This window comes from Diadema setosum, chromosome 11 (genome assembly GCF_964275005.1).
Source record: "Diadema setosum chromosome 11, eeDiaSeto1, whole genome shotgun sequence".
Lineage (NCBI taxonomy): Eukaryota > Metazoa > Echinodermata > Echinoidea > Diadematoida > Diadematidae > Diadema > Diadema setosum.
Genome location: NC_092695.1, coordinates 6,480,053 through 6,500,597, shown reverse-complemented (window position 1 = coordinate 6,500,597; position 20,545 = coordinate 6,480,053). Strand labels below are relative to the sequence as shown.

At 37.3% G+C, this 20,545-nt stretch overlaps 1 protein-coding gene across 1 annotated transcript; it reads left to right on the top strand.

The window, feature by feature from the left end:
• Nucleotides 1-541: 541 nt before the first annotated feature.
• Nucleotides 542-14,015, top strand: LOC140234802 (acetylcholinesterase-like). The gene is made up of 9 exons (XM_072314838.1): nt 542-937; nt 3,604-3,763; nt 4,562-4,639; nt 6,332-6,450; nt 8,855-9,016; nt 10,297-10,602; nt 11,436-11,776; nt 12,687-12,877; nt 13,776-14,015. Exons 1-9 carry the CDS (start codon nt 557-559, stop codon nt 13,868-13,870), a joined length of 1,833 nt encoding a protein of 610 aa, XP_072170939.1. The 5' UTR covers nt 542-556; the 3' UTR covers nt 13,871-14,015.
• The last annotated feature ends 6,530 nt before the right edge of the window (nt 14,016-20,545 follow it).

Genomic DNA, 20,545 nt, shown 5'->3' with positions numbered 1-20,545 from the left:
AGTGATTCTCTAGGTCGACGTACAATGAATACTATGGCCATGTTATATCAAAAGATAAAATCAATCATAAACCAGAAAGTCAAACGTAAGTTAGTTATCAACCAATGAGAATTGAGTATTCAGAGATTTATATAATTGATTTTCTGACTTATATTTGATCTCAACTTTTATATTAGGCAACAAAGCGCAATTAGGCTAGTTCTACTCACATTCTTAATTAGATTTCAAGGAAGTGTAATATGTTTGGAATTATATATATATATATTTTTGTGTGAATAATAGTTGTTCGATACAACACACCATATCGGTGAGCGGGGATCCCAAAGACAAAGTGGTTAGTTACTTAGAGTATCATGAGTTGTACATTCCAGCACATTGACAAAACACTGTCTGTTTCCGGGAGACTAGTTCTGCAGCATTGTACACAAACATTTCATACTCTGGCCTCCTTCAAAACGTTATCGAGGGAAGCTGATATTGATATTGCGACGTATCAAGCAACACGTGCCTATTATAAGCGAGCTGTGGGGAATGCAAGTTGTATCGGATCAACAAAATGGCGAACTTAGCACTTACAACTGTCGTGGCGATTGCAGCGTTGCATTTACTGGGCACATCATGCTCGGCGGATTTGGCAGCCGAGCAACCCGTAGTCTCAACGTCCCGGGCGACGTTCACGGGAAAAAGAATCGTTGTCGACCCGTATCAGCTCGTCGGCTATCGGGGAGGTGTCGAGGCTTACACCCGCATCCCCTACGCCGAACCACCCGTCGGGGATCTCCGATACAGGCGACCCGTGCCCAAAGTTATCACGGGAGATTTCGACGCGACAAGAGCTTCCGTGGCTTGCCCACAGATGAGAACTCCTGCCATTGACCTTGGTCTTGAAACAGCCGAAGATTGTCTGTATCTTGATGTATTTGTGCCAGAACCACGGGTAAACCATCGTATATCTGTTTTCCCCTTTCTTTTTTTTTTATTAACTCCGCCGACAAAAAAGAATTTGCGTCTGTCATTTAATATCATCATAACTATTACACACTGTTAATTGATTATTATATGCCTACTTAATTGTTACTTCACTGATATCATTGCTAAATTATCATAATGTTCATGAATATTATCATCCTGCCTGTTATAGAAATTATAGAAGACGGATATCTTCCTCTAGTCGCTTCTAGTCTTGTGTATATAGTGTGAGTACGTGTGATATGATGTTCGTGTGTATGCAGGCGGGGACTGGGTATTGCAGTTAAAGGACAAGTTTACCTTCATTAACATAAGGATTGAGAGAATGTAGCAATATTAGTAGAACACATCATTGGAAGTTTGAGGAAAATCGGACAATCCATTCAAAAGTTATGAATTTTTGAAGTTTTTGTGCAGTCACCGCTGGATGAGAAGACTACTGCAGTGTGTGATGTCACATGCGTACAACAATATAAGGAAAATATGAAGAGAATTTCACAAAATTTCATCTTTTGAAAAAAGTACACATTCCCTTGACTCGTTACTGACATATGTTATGGGTAATATTATTCCCATTGCCTTTAGAAAGAGGCAAGTCAAGTGCTCTTTTATTATGCGAAAAAAGTGAAAATATGTTGAATTTTCTTTACATTTTCTTTATACTGTTGTACTCGTATGACATCACGAGCCTTAGTAGTCTCCTCATCTAGCGGTTCCAACACAAAAATTTAAAAAAATTCATAACTTTTACATCGATTGTCCAATTTTCCTCAAACTTTCACTGATGTGTTCTACTAATATTGCTGCATTCTCTCAATCCTTATGTTTATGAAGGTGAACTAGTCCTTTAATCTGATTTATTTTGTGTTTCTTTGTAATTTTCTGGCTGATTCAAGACGCAGAACCTGTGTTTCACTATTTAGTTTTTTTTTTTTCGATGAATCATACATACATAATAATCATTGCGTTTATGTGTATGTGTGTGCGCGTATGTGTGTGCATATATACTTGTGTATGAGCGTGATGGAAGATAGGAGGTTCATGAAGACCGCGAACCGTTGTGGGCACAATATATCATGCAGGCTTCCACTAATACCGTCTGTTGAACTTTGAACGGAGACTTTGCTCAGAATACAAGCTACATAAATACAGACAACCCCATAAGCGCATGAGTTTAGTTATTGCAAAGTTTACATTTCCCGTTGAAAAATGTCGCCTGCCATTGACTAGGACCATTACTAATATTTTCTCCTCGATCTATACATGCTCTTGCTCTTTTTGGCCCTAAATTTCGGAGTTCTCTAGATAACAGTATAAAAGAAGTTTTAAATACAAATAGTTTCATATTCATATTGAAGAAGTTTTTCATAAATTCAAGTCCTTTTCTTCTCATCAAAATCGTTTATCGTTTCAAAATACACAATTTCCTCTGGAATGCATTGGTGAGCCCTCGCATCTTGTGCCTCGCTTGTGTTGGTATCGACCTTTCAACTCCTCTTCCTTCGCCCCCTTTCCCGGTCTTTCTTGCCCTCCTTATACTCATTTCCTGTTACTCTTTCGCTCTAATTCTTCCTTTTTTTTTTTTTTTTAATACAAGAGAGCTGCCTCGTTTCTGTTGGGTTTTTCGCCCGTTTTGTGTGTGTGTGTACGTGTTTCTTCTCTCTCTCTTTGAGGAAACTTGCCTTAGTTTTATTAATTCAGTTCAGTAATTAGCTCTTGTCCACGAGGAGAGTGTTGATTACATATGCAAGCTTTGCTTTTCAACAAGTCCTCTCCATTTCCAACAATTTATATTTCCGCTCGGTATAAAATCAGAAAAGCCACAACATTTATTATATTAGTTCACAGTATTTTTCGTTGTTACAACATTGTGCTGATTTTTTTTTACTATGTGTATTTAAATATTTTGTGTTGTACTGGGAATTGAATAATGAAATGAAATGAAATATGCCCTGCTTCAAATACCATACGCACTCACACAAAGTTAACTCTTATCTCAGCATGTCAAAATATAGTTTGAACTGCATAGAATATAATGATGTTTTTCTGTGTTTCATAAGAATATTATTGTGCAAAGTGTACTGAACAACCTTCTTTATTCTGATGATATATTTTAACTTTCTCTCACAATCAATTGCCTCTTTTTTGAGGAAAATGTAGGCCCTGTATTAAATATATTGTTAATTTATACAGTTTTTTGTGTATTTGATCTGAATTTGGTACATGTTATCATAATAGTCGGTTGGGGGTAGATGTTCGTTATGTACATTATATTTATATGTAGTGTACATACAACTGTAAGTATACATTATCTCTTCATATTCTACATCAGTTTATTTTATTTTCAGCTGTAATTAGCCTACTTATGTGTAATTAGTCTTTGATGAAATATTGTATTTTGAAAGAGAATTGTATTTGTAGTATTATATGTAACAAAGCTCACTTTTTTTTAATCTATTTATTGTGAATAATAATATTGTATTGTATCGTATTGTTTCGTTTGTACATGTGTATGTCAAGGCCATCACGCAATTCAGTCTCTGGGCTGCTATGTATTTTCCTTTTGATGAAATAAACCAATATCTATCTATCTATCTATCTATCTATCTATCTATCTCTTCTTTGGTTTGGCAGCCGACATCGGCCGCGGTGATGGTATGGATCCACGGAGGAGGTTTTCTGTTTGGGGCGGGCTCTATACCCAGAACATTGCCCATTCCCCTGGCTGCCATGAATGACGTCATCGTAGTGACCTTTAATTATCGACTGGGGTTCATGGGTTTCCTGTCGACGGGTGGGTGGACAAGAAATAACAAAAAGACAACAATAACAAAAAATTTAAGCTGTAAAGGGATGATATAGTCTTGGTTGAGATGGGGATTCAGACTTTAACTTTTTGCGACATTATGATTAGAAACCACTTATGAAATTTTGAAGAGCATGCAGTTCTAATCGGAATTCAACGTGTCTTTCTTAAATGAAAATCAGTTTTGATATGGCTGAGATATCCATTAGCAAAGTAAAACAAAAAGAGATCCAAATAAAATGTGGGTCCCACCTTTACTTAGGACCTTTTTGTTTCGGGGGATATCTCAGCTATTACTAAACCAATTTTCATCAAATAAACTTTAAATTCCTCTGAAAATTGTATGGTTTTACATATTTCGTAAGAGGGATTTTCATCATCTCACAAAAAAGTTGGAAACCTGAAGCCCCATCTCAGCCAAATATATATTATCTTTTTAATGAAACTGTGAAGCATTGATACAATTGCAGACTGGAGTACAATCTAATAAAGAGTGTAATGTCGCGGAGCCGAATGCACGAAAACTTACATGACTGTGTTTAGATGTGGTCCACACAATACTATTATGCAATGATGAATTTTAAAAGCTATCAGAGCAAGAAATGATGTACGTGTTTATTTAGCAAGAAGAGCCTTGTAGTTTATACCATAATTTCCTTTGGGTATTAGAAGCGCCCATGCTATGATTATTTTGTTGTTTTAATAACTTGAAGTTAGTTTTAATTACGAAGTTAGTTTTAATGATTTTGATATTTTTTTTTTCAAATTGTCTTGCCTTGTTGCTAGGTGACGAGGAGATGCCGGCAAATCTCGGGTTACTCGACCAGCGACAAGTTCTTCTGTGGGTACAGGAGAACATCGAGGGTGAGCGAACCCTTTCTTCTTCGGAACAAAATATTAAATGGCGATTGTAATGATGATACTAATGGTTCCATGACATTTGCTCCTGTGACATTGTTTCCATGAAATATCTGCACGCTAAGCCAAACATACATTCTACCCGCAAACATAACACTAACCCAAATCCTAATCTTTACATCAAAATTAAACCTAATTCTATTTCACAACCCTAACCCTAACCCCGAGTTCTTGGAGAAAATAAGACCGGAGCCACTGTCGCATGCAGGAGCAAATGTCGTGTCACCGATACGGATACATCTCAGCAGCTATAAAAATAGACCAGGTTTATCATGTAGAATTATTAAATGGCGATTGTAATGATGATACTAATGGTTCCATGACATTTGCTCCTGTGACATTGTTTCCATGAAATATCTGCACGCTAAGCCAAACATACATTCTACCCGCAAACATAACACTAACCCAAATCCTAATCTTTACATCAAAATTAAACCTAATTCTATTTCACAACCCTAACCCTAACCCCGAGTTCTTGGAGAAAATAAGACCGGAGCCACTGTCGCATGCAGGAGCAAATGTCGTGTCACCGATACGGATACATCTCAGCAGCTATAAAAATAGACCAGGTTTATCATATAGAATTACTGCTGAGATGTATCCGTATCGGTGACGGGTCTATAGGGCAATTACCCCCTGGGCAATAACCCCGGACCCTTCCCCTGGCCCTAACCCTAATCCTAATCCTGAACCTAATCCTAACCCTAACCCAAACTCCTAACCCTAAACCTAACCCTTACCCTAATCTTTACTCTAACCTTACCACTAACCAGTATTTAGCCGCAGGGTACCCTCTAGGGGTAATTACCCGGATACACTAAAAGTAAATATGGCTACCGCTTCATAGCGGTTGATGCCTTTGAATGTTTCTATAACAGATATATGACGCTACGATTGCTGTGGATCATCATCATCATCATCATCGATGCACTGACATTCTTCTAACTGCTGACGATTTTATTCGTCAAGGTCTTCACGATTGAAGAAATTGAGCACTATATGGCAGGAGAAACAGATCTTATTTTGTTTTGATTATTGCTGTTGTTGCCTAAACTATTGTCTTGTAGCGCATAAATATTGTCATCGCTAGCTATATACCCATTTAAGAAAATCTGGGCTTGGTTTACTTATTTGTTTTCATTCTTTATGTTTACTATCGTAGAAGGCCTAATATTTTCAAGAAAGAAATATTCTACAAATCATCCAAGACAAAACTCCTCATGGCCGACAACACAGGCGAAAATCGTGCAGACTCAGTAATAACTTTGAAACACGGTCTCTACCTTCTTTTTCTTTTCTTTTTATTTTCTGCTATGCCTATAATACCCTCAGTGAATGAGATCGTGTGCTCGACCTGTTAATTATTATAATGCCAGGGCCCTGTTTTATGAAGAATTATAATTGATTACTGTATATAGTTGATTTCTGTCATAAGTCTATGGTAGCCTGTGTAGTAAGGAAATTTATAATTGATTATATCTTTTTATAAAACGGGGCCCAGTTGAAAAAGAACAAACTAGCATGGGATTTAGACACGGGTCATTTATCTGCGTCACGTATTAGGCCCATCACTAACAGCAAAAAACAAAAACAAAAACAAGAACAAAAAGTGAACTTCAAGTTTTGTTCCATTTTCAGCTTTTGGTGGAGATCCGAGTAGAGTAACAATCTTTGGGGAGAGCGCTGGATCCATTTCCGTCAACTACCACCTGATATCTCCCATGAGCGCTGGTCTGTTTTCTGGAGCAATCATGCAGGTTCGTGGTTTTAGGGTCCTCTATACACTCTAAAACATGAAACGGTAAATCAACATTCTCTATACATTATGTAACTCCTCCAACCTGGTAGTTTGACATTTTGAGTGTTAACAACATCTAACAAAAGGCTAGAGTATAAGTGAAAACATTAAAATGTTAATTTATCATTTCATTTTTAGAGTGTATTGAGGCAATTTATATATTATTGTTCAGGTGCCATGTCTGTTTAGCGGCCAGCTCTGAAGTGAGTATTGCGATCACTCGTCGTCCGTGCGTTGTCCGTCGTGCGTAAACTTTTTACATTTTCATCTTCTTCGTGATAACTCCATGGTAACGGATTTTCACGAAACTTGGCAGGCAGCATCCCAAGAGGGATATGATCTCAATCAATTTTGTTCAAATGGGCACCATGTCATGCCCCTCCCCCCCCCCCCCCCCTTCATTGAAGAATCTTTAAAATCTTCTCCAGAACCGGAACTGATCGAGCTTAGTTAATAGACGTATACGATGAGTAAGTACATTGATGAATGTAGTTTCAAGTTTGCTCATGGTGTATCCAGGAATGCCCCCTTAGGGCCCGGTGGGGGGGGGGGGTCTATAATTGGGGCCTATATATTGTACATTTTCTTCTTCTTTAAAACACAAAGTCAAATTGTCACCAAACTTGGCAGATACACTATGTATTATCATGAGGGTGATTATTTGCACAATGGACACCATTCCCTATACGTGGGGGTCCCTTGGAGCACAATGCCCAGAGATATGGGGGGGGGGGGGGGACAGACAAAACTCCAAAATCAAGGATATTCGTGATAGGCTTTAATATTTAGTTTGATGTGAGAATTAGGATGAGGTGTATAAGGGTTGTTTGTGGTTAGAATTTATTTAGCGTGCAGATATTTCAAGAGAACAATTGTCTTGGGAGCAAGTATCTCATGGAACCAGAAAATATATTTGTATACAATTCTTCACTTGGGGCCCCTAGGGGCACAATAATGCCCGTTGGGAGGGCGGGGGGGGGGGGGGGAGAAAGGAGAGACAAAGCCCCGCTTTTAGGAATCTTCACAAATATTCTTTCTTAGAACCAAAAGTGACAAGCCAAGTTAATGCTATGAGTTATTATAATTGGAGACTGTTCATTATAGTAGTTCCAGGGATGGGCCGAGCACTGTGCCCGGAGGGGAGGGGAGAACCACCACATACTTTTCTTTTCCTTGAAAACATATTATCAAATTTGTTACCAAACTTGGCAGAAAAGCTCTTAGCAAATTCATTAGTGGTGTCCTGTCAAGGTTATTTATGGTTATTATCCAGCTATTGGGCGGGAGTCGGATAATGGTTACTTGTTACATTTTGATCATTTTTTTTTAACTTCATAATGCGATACATAGTCAAAATTTCCTAAATAAAGTGTATGCCTACTTAAGATTTTTTTTTTATTTTTTTTTTTTACCAGTGTACTAGAATATGCAAATAGGCCTATCGTACACCATGCCCCATAGAAACCCTCAAACCTCCCTCCCTCCCAAGTTTGCAATGTTCTCAGATAAGAGTCTGCAATAATACATGGAAGGTGACTTTGCGATACTGAGGTGAGCGCGAGACCCCCGGGTCTCTTGTTTCACATTGTTTCGTCTATTACAGGAGTAATGTGTTAGCTAATCTAATCACAATTGAACATTTTCTTTCTGTACATGGCTTGCGCATTACAGGAGGGTCGAGAGCCACTGTTCGAGTTGAATTGCTTCATTAGCAGAAATGATACACCCCAGCCTGAAGATTTTCAAGATGTTTACATGCAGGCGGAAGAACTGTGATGCCAGCTTCAATTCATATTTTCTTTTTCCATTATTTGTGGTCCTATATGAGCAGGATGAGGATCAACTATATATAAAAAAAACTGGGGTCTAAGGCAATTACCCCCTGGGCAATCACACCGGACCCTTCCCCTGGCCCTAATCCTAATCCTGAACTTAATCCTAACCCTAACCCAAACTCCTAACCCCAAACCTAACCCTTACCCTAATCTTAACTCTAACCTTACCACTTACCAGTATTTAGCCGGGGGGTAATTGCCCTCGGGGGGTAATTACCCGATACGTAAAAAAACTGTATTGTTTGAATCACTTGCTAGGTTATGACATAATTGCATGGGTGCAGGCGTGACATCGTTAATTTCATCGTCCCACCCCCCCCCCCCCCAAAAAAAAAAAGTGGAGTGATGGTATGCGTTTGTTTGGAAGGTCTGAAAAGATAGTCAAGTGTAAATGTTTTTTTTTTTTTTTGTTTCATACTAAAATTTCAGTTTCTATAGTAGATAAAAATTCGTAAAGGTAGTTTTTAGTCTTTAATCTAATAGAATATTATTGTGATCATTATTGAAATTTACTGTGGTTTCGTATAGAGCGGAACGACAGGCGGATGGACTCGATACTTTGTGGAAGACAGTCGGCAGTTGGCATTTGAGTTTGGGAAAGTCATGAATTGCAGCGCCACTACCTCCCATGAGCTTGTCGCTTGTTTGCGACAGAAATCTGCAGACGAAATCATCAATTTCTTTGTCGAGGTAAGACTCAGCTAAATGATTTCTTCTCCTTCCATTGGGAGTATGGAATAGACATTTGTAGAATACATGTAATCTGCTTATAATTATTATAGTTAATCATTCATGATTTTGACAGACATTAATGCGACTCACAATCACATGCAACCCTTCAACACTGACTGAACGTTGAAAAATTCTCTACTGAAACGCATTACCTAATATCTACCTTGATTACTCCAATTCTTGATTGAATGATTATAGCGGAAAAGTTATCTTCTAAACGCGCGCAATGAAGTTCAGGGCATTTCATTTTCAAATTACATTGTATGAAACACATTGGCAGAAAAAAATAATTAGAAAGCTTTACCTCTTGAAATGATCAAGAACTTGTTTGTTTGTTTGTTTTGTTTTTTTTTTCATTTTCATCTGAGAAGATGGCTGGATAGCCCATATTCAGCTGCAATAGCTTGTCTTCAATGGAGTCCAGTTGGACGTAAGGCGAGACCACTGCTCTTTGTTTATTGCTGATTCCATTGAGTGCTTCTTTCCTTGCTGTATACTAATCCGTGGCAATGTTCAGTACAGTGTAGTTTGAATAGGATGACTACTACGTCATGATGAAGATTCATTCGAGAGCGTAACACAGGGTAACACATTATGTATAATGATTTTGTTGTTGTTGTTGACATATTACAAATGGGTGATTGAAGCTTATCTTCGTAATAGAAAGCATTGAATGTAAACAGGTAGACAGCGTTTAACCTTCCAAATTTAGACTTTAAGAGCATTATATTGTTCGGAATGTTGCACAAAAACGACCACTGAAAACCTACACGAAAGGAATATTTTGACTATTAGTATATCATTTAAGAATGTAATATGCAAAGAGCTATAGCTTCTCCTTAAAATCACCGAGGTAGTCATCCAATAACTGTGAATTATGAAATACCACCTTGTTCTATGTAAGTTGATTGTATAGATAATGCAAACAGCAAGAATACAGGGATAACAGGCAATATACATCGCCGGGAGAATCTGTTCCTGACTAGTGCTTTGTTCCACTTTTTTTTTTTTTTGAAGACGCACATGTATGTTATTATCCTTAACCGTCCCCGTACGCAAGGTGGTATAATAGTCATCTAAACTACAACCTCGAGAGTACAACTGGATATCAGATTTGATGGAAACGTCAAAGTTCGCATGTTCCATAGATCTAAGTAGCCAAAAAAAAGCACGTTAAGATCATTGAAGAATTAGAAATATCCTTTGAAATCAACGAATTATAAATTCATAACTTCCAGAATCCTGAAGCGATGGCGGGCTTATTGGCCCGCCCGGCGATCGACGGCCAGTTTATTCCTCGTGACCCCGTTGAAATGGCTGCCGACGGCGAGTTCAACCACGTACCCGTCCTCATCGGTTGTCTGGAGGAAGAAGGAAACGTTGCCCTCCATCCATTCGCTGCGGGGGGAACCAGCAGCGAAAAGATGGTGTGGGACCAGGCAACGATGCGATCTTCCATCAACGCGTATCTGTCGCTGGTCAAGGACGGATCGGACGATTTGGTCATAGACATGGTGTCATTTGCTTATACGTCGCCGGAAAAAGTATCTATATTAAAAAGTATTCATTATCATATATATTTTTTTGTGAAAGCATCTTTTATTGTGAATTATTTACTGTATTACACTGCAAAATGATTGAAGAATCAAGTACTTAAAAGCTTATTCGCTGCATGGGCCCCCAGAAATCTTCGAAATAACAAAAAGTACAATAAAAATCAAGTTATACAAAATTTTATCGTTAACGGGGCCTTCCTTTTCTTCGGTGTAAAATGAAGAGGAAAGAAGTTCATTCGAGCTACATAGCATGCATTCCCACTCTGAAAATCCAACTCTCTGAGCCGATATATATATATATATATATATATATATATATATATATATATATATATATATGTATATATAAATAAATGAATATATATATAAAGTTCAAGTAAGACGTCAAAGAGGTACAAGTCAAAGCGAAAATTCAACATACGTCTCTTTCTCGGATAGTTAAGGCACACTTGACTTATACCTCTTTCAAAAGCAGCCAGGGGGAATAATTATTACGTCAGTGACAAGTCGAGGAAACGTGCACTTTTTTTTTTCTCAAAAAAATGGAATGTTGTGAAATTCTATTTATATTTTCCTTTATATCGTTCTCACATGTGACATCATACACGCTATAGTAGTCTTCTCATCCAGCAGTGTCGTCTCAGATACTTTAAAAATTCATAATTTCAGAACGGATTCAGAACGAATTGTCCAATTTTCCCCAAGATTTCACTGATTTGCTCTACTAATATTGCTGCATTCAGTCAATCCACATGTATAAAATGTGATTATGAAGGTGGACTTGTCCTTTAAACAATGCTACTCGTTGGACATTGTGGCAGCTTGACGACCCCGAGGCGGATTTCGCCGATGACGGCGCCCTGTTCATCGGCGACAACGTGTTCCTGTGTCTGACATTCAAGACAGCCGAACTCCTGTCGGCGGGCGGTAGCGCCGTGTACCATTACCTGATGACTCATAGACCGTCGGCCTCGATGTGGGGTGAGAACGCCACGTGGATGGGTGCAGCTCATGCCGAGGACGTCCCTTACGTATTCGGTTCACCGTTCATGGTCGCGGCCGACGACGAAGAAGGCTCATTCATGAGGGGAAGCTTCAATGATGATGAAGTCGTCATTTCGAAGACGGTCATGGAGTACTGGTCTAACTTCTCCAAAACTGGGTAAGTAACTTGGCAAGCTTCTTATATACCAATGCGTACCCGATTTCGTTTGCACACACATTACACACATACACACACTCACACTTTTTTTAATGATATTTTATTCGAATTTCGTTTAATATCACCGTCTTTTTCCCAATGACACGAATACAAACAACAATTTCGTCCAAATTCGTACAGACAGACTATACAAAAGTCTACAAAATGTATTCAACAGTGTAACAATAAAAAATTATAATTGTGTTACAATACGAACTTCACCTTGAACATTAATCTCGAGGACAAGTTACCTTCGACTGAGGTTAAGCTCTATGGAGCGCCAAGTGTCGCACGGTCGATTTCGTGAGCAAAATAAATGGGGTAAGTCATGTACGGACAATAATATGATATGGCATACATGATTAAAGAGAAAACGCGCCAAAGTGATTCACTTCAGCACTGTGTTTTCCCATCTTTATAAATGTAAATATAATGCATCTTACCCGCTTTTGATGAGAGAATTTTTCCCTCTATATTATGTTCCAAAATGATTTTTAACAATTTTTCTCTGCTTGGTCAATTATTCTCAGACATATATTTGAAAATGATGTTTTCCAACAAAATTATTAAACTATTTACATTGCACATCTCTTAAAAAACAACTCAGTAACAAATTTCCACATCTGTTTAACCCTACAACAATGCAAAAATAAATGTAGCCTGCCTACATAATTTTTCTGGTTCCAACTATCTGTAGAAACATACACGCACACACACATAAAATATATGTGATTATTGTACCACTCGAACCGCTTGTTTTTCTTATGTAGATTTTCGACAGTAAAGATCCCCGATGTTAGTGTTTACGTGCAGCTTGCTGTTGTTTTGGTTTGTCTCTTTTCGACATGATCTCTCCTCGACGCACTTGCAGAAATCCGAATCTTGCATCAACAGCCGACATAGTGGTTGCCAACACCTTATTTCCGGAATGGCCAAGGTTTACGAAGTCCGAGCCACGCTACAAGGACATATCTCTTCCCTTTGAAAATAGGCGGGGTAACCCGGCCCCACGGCGATGCCATTTTCAACTCAATGTTCTACCTAAACTCCAAGCTAATGCAGGTAGGGCCTACATAGTATTTTGTCAGACAGTTTTCATAAATTGTATCCATGGTTGCTGATTCTTTAAAATCAATTTGACTCGTCTTCTGATGTTGATAACGTTACAGTAACGTAGTTTGGCTTGTAATAGTGTCAAATACACACACACACGCACACACACACACACACACACACAAAACAAAACTCAAACACGATCTTGGAGAATGTCGGTGCGGATATACAGGGTGTTACAGAAAAAAAAGAAACCTAGTTTCCTTGCAACTCTTTTTTTTTTTTTTTTTTTTTTTTTTTTTTTTTTACTATGGACTCACATTTTCTTTATGAGACGTAAGTGAATGGAAAGATACGCTTCTCTTCTTTCATTAGATTTTTGATGCACAACTCAATGTTCATAATTCATGCATGACTGAGTTAAAACAATGGACAGTGGCGTTACCAAATTTTAATTTGTCATTTACACTTTAAAATCCAATAATGGATGTTAAGACTATGATCTTATTTTTTGCAAACGATTGCCGAAAATGCCTGAAAAACTCAAAGTCGCCATTTGCGCGTGCAAATGAACATATTGTAACACTACTGTCTATTGTTCTAATTCAGTCATGCATGAATTATGATCAATGAACATGCATAATGAAAGAAGAGAAGTGTATCTTTCCATTCATGTACATCTCATAAAGCAAATTTATGATTAAGATCGCAAAGAATTGCAATGAAATTCAGTTTCTTTTCTTTTCTTTCTGGGACACGCTGTATAGAGGCAAACCAATAACGTGGTTATTTTTGTTTTCCAAGAGAAAATCAATGGTAGGGCAAATGTAGAAGAACATACACCTTCTGTTTTTTCCTTTCTTTGTTACATGATGGTATTAATACAAGCCTGTGCTCTTCTTTCCAGTTGAGATGAAACGACTGAAATCTCTCTTGGAAGCCAGAGTAAGCGAAGACAGTGGCAAGAGTTGTGACGATTCGGGATCCTGCCCGGGAGATTGACGCATGCCAGGCACCATGTAGTGCGACAACACAATTGAGCTGATCTCTACCATATCAATCAAATTCATTGTAATACAAATTGTTTCTCAGAAGCGCTTTTCCGCCGTCTGTATTACATCGATCGGATAACCAGAAAATCGTTATAGGTGACCTATGAAAGACATAACTGAAACCAAAATTTCATAAGATTATTATGAATATAAGCTTGGATAACTGTTTGTTTTCATTTACGTTTATATTCTTACCTTGGTTTAAACATCTTCAAGTAGTACATTCATGAAGAAGAAAGTATAACAGGTAATATTGTATTTGATACTGTACTATACTGTATAAGACTTTTTTTTTTCAATAAATTGTTAGGTGTTTTCACGGAAGTGTCATATTAATGATATTATTTTGTAACATTTTGCGTAATATTTGTGTAATGTATTGATTGAAATATCATCTTTCTTAATCTGCATTAACAAAATTTTGTTCAAGCTTCGAACAGTATTTAGATTATAGGATTTTTGCTTAGGAATTACATAATATCTGACATTGCTGGATTGCAAAAGATGGCGCTCAGAATTGTTTTTAACCTCCATACCCGAGCACACACTGATGCTCTACTATCTGGGCATAAAATTCTGAAAATAAAAGGTTTGCATTTACTTCAGCTTGGTCAATTTGTGTTTGATTATAACTGCAATCACCTACCAAAAATATTTCATGGTTTATTTCATCGTAATAGTTACGCACACAACTATATATCTCACGAAACGATCCATAATTTCGTCTCCCATTAAAGGGATCGTATAGTTTTGGTTGAGACCCAATTTCAGGTTTCTAACATTTTTTGGTGAGATAATGAGAAACCTCTTATGAAATATGAAAGAGCATGTTATTCTATGAGGAATTAAACATTTATTTGATGAAAATTGGTTATGAAATGGCTGAGATATCCAAAAAAGAGCGATTCTTATAAAGTTTGGGTTCCACACTTTATTACGATTGCTTTGTTTTACTTTGTTTTTGGATGTTTCAGTCATTCCAAACCCGATTTTCATCAAATAAACTTTGAATTCCTCTTAAAATGGTATGTTCTGTAGTATATCATAAGTGTTTTCTTGGTGTCTCGCAAAAAATTAAAAGCCCAATTCTCATCTCCACCAATACTGTACCAGCCCTTTAATGACAACTATTATCCAACATGATTACATGTGTTTCTACTGGACCAGATATAACCAGATGGAATATCTTAGATAAAGCTGAAAAGAATCTTCGAAGCTTATTACATTGAAATATAAAGTAAGAAAAAGTATCTTTTCCACATACAGATAATTATATTGTTTATGTAATAGCACTTTCACATGCCCTGACGATGTTAACAGACCTTTCTTTCCTTCTCTGCTCCTTCTCCTTACAATTAATTTTGTTCTTCGTTGTAAAGCAATGTCATTGTGTTTTTATTCTTGAATATATACATTGGTGGAGATAATTCTCATCTCCACCAATACTGTACCATCCCTTTAATGACAACTATCATCCAACATGATTACATGTGTTTGTACTGGACCCAGATTTTGGAATACATTGTATCTTAGATAAAAGCTGAAAAGAATCTTCGAAGCTTATTACGTACATTGAAATATAAAGTAAGAAAAAATATCTTTTCCACATACAGATAATTATATTGTTTATGTAATAGCACTTTCACATGCCCTGACGATTTTAACAGACCTTTCTTTCCTTCTCTGCTCCTTCTCCTTACAATTAATGTTGTTCTTCGTTGTAAAGCAATGTCATTGTGTTTTTATTCTTGAATATAATACATGTATTGAATATTTTGATCACGAGTGCAATTTTTTCTTTTTTGTTTAGCGTAACCACCTGCGTGTAATTGTTGTTTTGTCACCATATTTTCCTGCTACACACGGCTCAATGAACATGCAGTGTCAGATCTATGCCGCAGCATTGTTGTAACCTTGAGTTTGTTTATTTTCACCTCCGCCAGTAGGTAAAACCTACGGTTGGCGGAGTTTATGTTCTCGGCTCCGTTTTTGTCTGATTGTGCACAAGATAACTCGAGAACGGAGGAACCAATTTTCACCAAACTTGCAGGGTATGTTCATAATTAGGTATGAAAGAAATAATTAAATTGTTGGGTCATAAGATCAAAGGTCATAGTGGTCTTAAAGTACATAAGCTTAATCTCCCAGTATCTAAAGAACGGATAATCGGATTTTTACCAAATTTGCAAGGTGTTTATGATGAAGAAGAAACAATTTAATCTGAGGATCGTGAGGTCAAAGGTCAAAGGTGATAGGGATCATAAAGGATATGAAGAAAGCTTAATCACCCAAAAACTCAAGATCGGATGATTGGATTTTCACCGAATGTGAGTGGATCACCCTTTTCTATCGCTGCTATACGTGTACATATACAATGTACTTTTTTTTTATCAATATGTCAAGTGTGCATTGTTTACATGCATCTAAATGCAATAACTTAATCATGACTTCTACCTTATGTAAAACGTTACCTGCTTATACCATACATGTACTTAATCATGAAAACATGAACTTCAGATGACTGTGGTGACTGTTGGCGGATTATGATTGGCTACAATTGTGTTGTGTCTTCTGTCTCAACGGAACATTTTGATAGAGAAGACGTAACTATTTGTGATTAAAACGAGATTAATTCGAGTGATTGATTTTTTTTTTTGCATTTCTTTTTCATACATAAATGAGATGACACGAGTGCACACAGCCACAATTTACGCATAAACACATTACTTCTGTTTGAAGTTGTTTTGTAGCACATTCGGGAATGTGCATTTCCATTTATTACCCATCAATGGAATCAAAGGAAAATGGATGGTATACACCAGTTGTCATGGATGATATACACATGGTTAATGATCGGCGGCATGTAACAGACAAACGACTAAACAAAATCGTCCGGATACCCAGACACAGATGAAATTATGGAACCAGGCACAGCGTGTATTAAAAAACAATACAGATTGGATGAGTCTAAAGGGGAAAAAAAGAGAGTTCAAGGATATCGCTCAGATAGGTGCTTTTTCTCCAGTAAGGACTTCGATTCCTGTGAAGTTCAAAATACACTGTACTCTTAATACGTACAAACAATGGAAAAAATGGACATCTTTATTTAGGACACACACATGAACCTCCGAAATTCCATGAAATTTATTTCTGTCCCATTGCAATGAAGGCTTAATTATTGGGTGATAGGCGACTAATTTTCTCAATTTAAGTAAGCTTGAACAACAAATGAAGTTTCCCTTTAAAGCATACATTTCATGATTGTGTGTCTGAACTGCTAGGTTATTGTCGGATCCGATTTCAGGGATTTCAGCATGTTACTGTCATGATATAGTGGAACGGGGGCTTTGAGGTCATGCGACACTCGTTTGAACAATTGTATTTGAATAACAGTTGTTTACAGGACTTCAGTAGCTTCGTGCTTTCAAAAAAAAAAATGCAGTTGTGTACTGTATCCTACGGCTAAGTGCATGAACATAAGATGTAAAAAATATTAGTACATGTTATGTATTACAGGGAATAAGGTCACAAACATACTCGAATACATGGTGTTTTTACATCAAGACAATTTGTCATACTTGTTAGATTTAGATCTTAAAAATGCCACAATTTCCAATGACACAAACATACATTTCAAATAAGGTGCAGATCAAACTATGATAAACTTTGCTTTATTTTCTTTAAAAAAAAACCAAACAAGCAAGCTTTTATAAATTACTGCACATTTCATATACATGTATTATACATCGCATCTGCTCATATGAATAGTTATAATGCCTCCTTCTCTGACCATGATCACAATATAAGTAAAATAAATATACTCTACAGGCCTACAAATCACCAAAAACAGTTCTAATCAGACGCGATCCTTCACTGACGCAGTCATTTTCCAATGTTAATATCAATTTATTAAAGGGGTAGTCCAGGCGATTTTCAGAATTTCACATCATGTAGTACATAAATCGATATCTCCATGTTTATGTTTGTGGAGCATAGTCCTTGAGCAGAAAAACCAATACTTTGAAAACCTCAAAAGTACATTGAACAAGGTAACCGTTTAATCATAAGAATACACGAGTGGGGGCTCACCACAAGAATGCATGAGTAAGAAGCTCACATTTCAGAAATGCAGCAATGCAAATCCATTACACCGCTTGCTTAGCAAGGTCACCTGTGTAAAATATATGCATGCTTTTTTTCTTTTGTTCTACTTCCTTGAGCACCCAATCATGCATTCTTATGTGAGGCAGCTATGTCATCATCCTTGTTCATTGTGATTTGTTATAAATCTTAAAAACATTCTTATTCTTTATCCCTATCACTATAAATTCTGAAAAAACTGCACCCAGTAAAACCAATTTATATAGTTGTTCAAATGTACAAGTCTGACAAACAGCCGGAGTTCCCCTTTAACTACTGAGTATTAAACACTTATGAAATGCCACTTCATTTGCACATACATTTTAACGCAGAGTCAAGACGGACCTCGTTATAACGAGGTCGGATGACGATATACCCGAAAATTAGGCAATTCTGCAGGTCCCATTCCTTTTTTACATGTACTGTTTGTTTTGTTTTTTTTTAAATCCCTGATCATAACGAGATACCCCCTATAACAGGACTTTTCTGGGGTCCCACGCAGCTCATAATAACGAGGTTTTCAAGTATTAAATCAAACAGAAGTTTGAATGAAACTCGGAGACAAAAATGATGAAAATTATGAGTATCAACACAATATTTCAGTATGAAGGATATACTATGTTTGGATATATTTTTTTGAAGGGAATTTATGAAAGATTTGGAAGTCATAAGATTTCAACCATTCCCGTTGCTACTGCATTAGAACGTGAGAAGCATTGTACTTTTGCTGTTTGTGTGACTATCACAGTCACTTTGAAAATGGAGTGCTACTACTGTACATCTTTATTGCTTTCCCCCCTAATAAACAGTTGATTCTACAGATATAGGTGCAATTATGTACTTCACATGCATGTCCTAAATCATCATCGACATAAACTTTGCCTCAACACAAAAGCACTGATAGCAATAATCATAACTGTACAGAAGGTAATTTTTGCGGCATTAACCCTAACAGGGCCGGGGAAGGGGGGCAGAATCCCCCCCCCCCCCCGACGTTTCGCGCTATAATTCTGTAACGCGTGAAAGCCTGGTCGCAAGGCTTCTTGACTTTCTTCATTCAAGTCTCGCGCAACTTTTGAGACCAAATTTGCAACGTCCGCGCATACTTTTTCGAAGCCACGCCCATTTTTGTAATGGCATGTTGCCCCAAAACAGACACAATTTTGTGATTTTGTGTACATTTCCTATGGAAAACAGTACTCTGTCATGAAAGTCATAAAAACCTAATTATTTTAACAATTAACCACTTTCATTGATTAATTTTATGCTAATTATGGTAGAAGAGTGGTCAGTGACAATTTCCAACAAAAAAACAAAGAAAAAACAAAAGTTGAAAAACAGGGAAATACACAAGAAATTCTTAAAACAATAAAATACATAAGAACTGAAATAAGTTTTGGAAGTTTTTGTGAAGTCCAATTTTTGAATATGCTGAAACAGATTAACAGACCAAAAAGTAGACTCTCAATGCTTTTAATTAGGCTAAAATATGATCTTCAGCTTAATTTGCATAATTAATTAAAATTAGAAATTGATTTTTCAAAATATCTTATGACACAATTTTGTAAAATATGATGTGGGTGTAACGCATGCCAAATTTCGTCATGATCGCACCACCAATGGTCGAGATCTCGGGGGGCGGAATCCGCCCCCCCCCCCTCCGGTTTTAGCATGGTCGAAAAAGTTAGGCCTGATTAACGTTAAATTTTGGCGAATTGCCACTGGCGTTCAATGCTATACATGTGCTTGTACATGTCGCATGCATTTTAATTTCAAGAATCTTCCTTGGCCCTCGCGAAATTCACGAATACATGTATTTCAGCGGAATCCGCGCCCCCCCCCCCCCCTCCAGTTTTAGCATGGCCGAAAAAGTCTGGCCTGATTAACGTTAAATTTTGGCGAATTGCCACTGGCGTTCAATGCTATACATGTGCTTGTCGCATGCATTTTAATTTCAAGAATCTTCCTTGGCCCTCGCGAAATTCACGAATACATGTATTTCAGCAATACATAATGTACATTTGTACATTTATATAGCACAGTTTTCATGCACATGTTCGAATGTGCTTAATAATAGAATTACTAATGGAACAACTGAGTTTTTAGACTTTTTTGGAAGATGCTAGTTTGGAGACACTTGCTACATGCAAAACTGATATCAGGGGCGGATCCAGGAATTCTGTGGGGGGGGGGGGGCACACCCCCATTTTTTTCTTTTTATTAATTTTGATTTAACAAACAAACAAAAAAAATAAGGGGGGGGGGTGCACATGCCCAGTGCACTCCCCCTGGATCCGCCACTGGACATTTACTACCGGTACATGTGGACTGCAGTAACAATCATTCTGTGCTTTTCTTTGTTGATTATTACATATGCTTCTATGCTTCTGAGAAATATATATGCTTCTGATTCAAGAGTAACTACAGAGTACTAAATGTTTTTCAACCAAGTGATACACTTTGCCTGACGATATAAATAATGTTA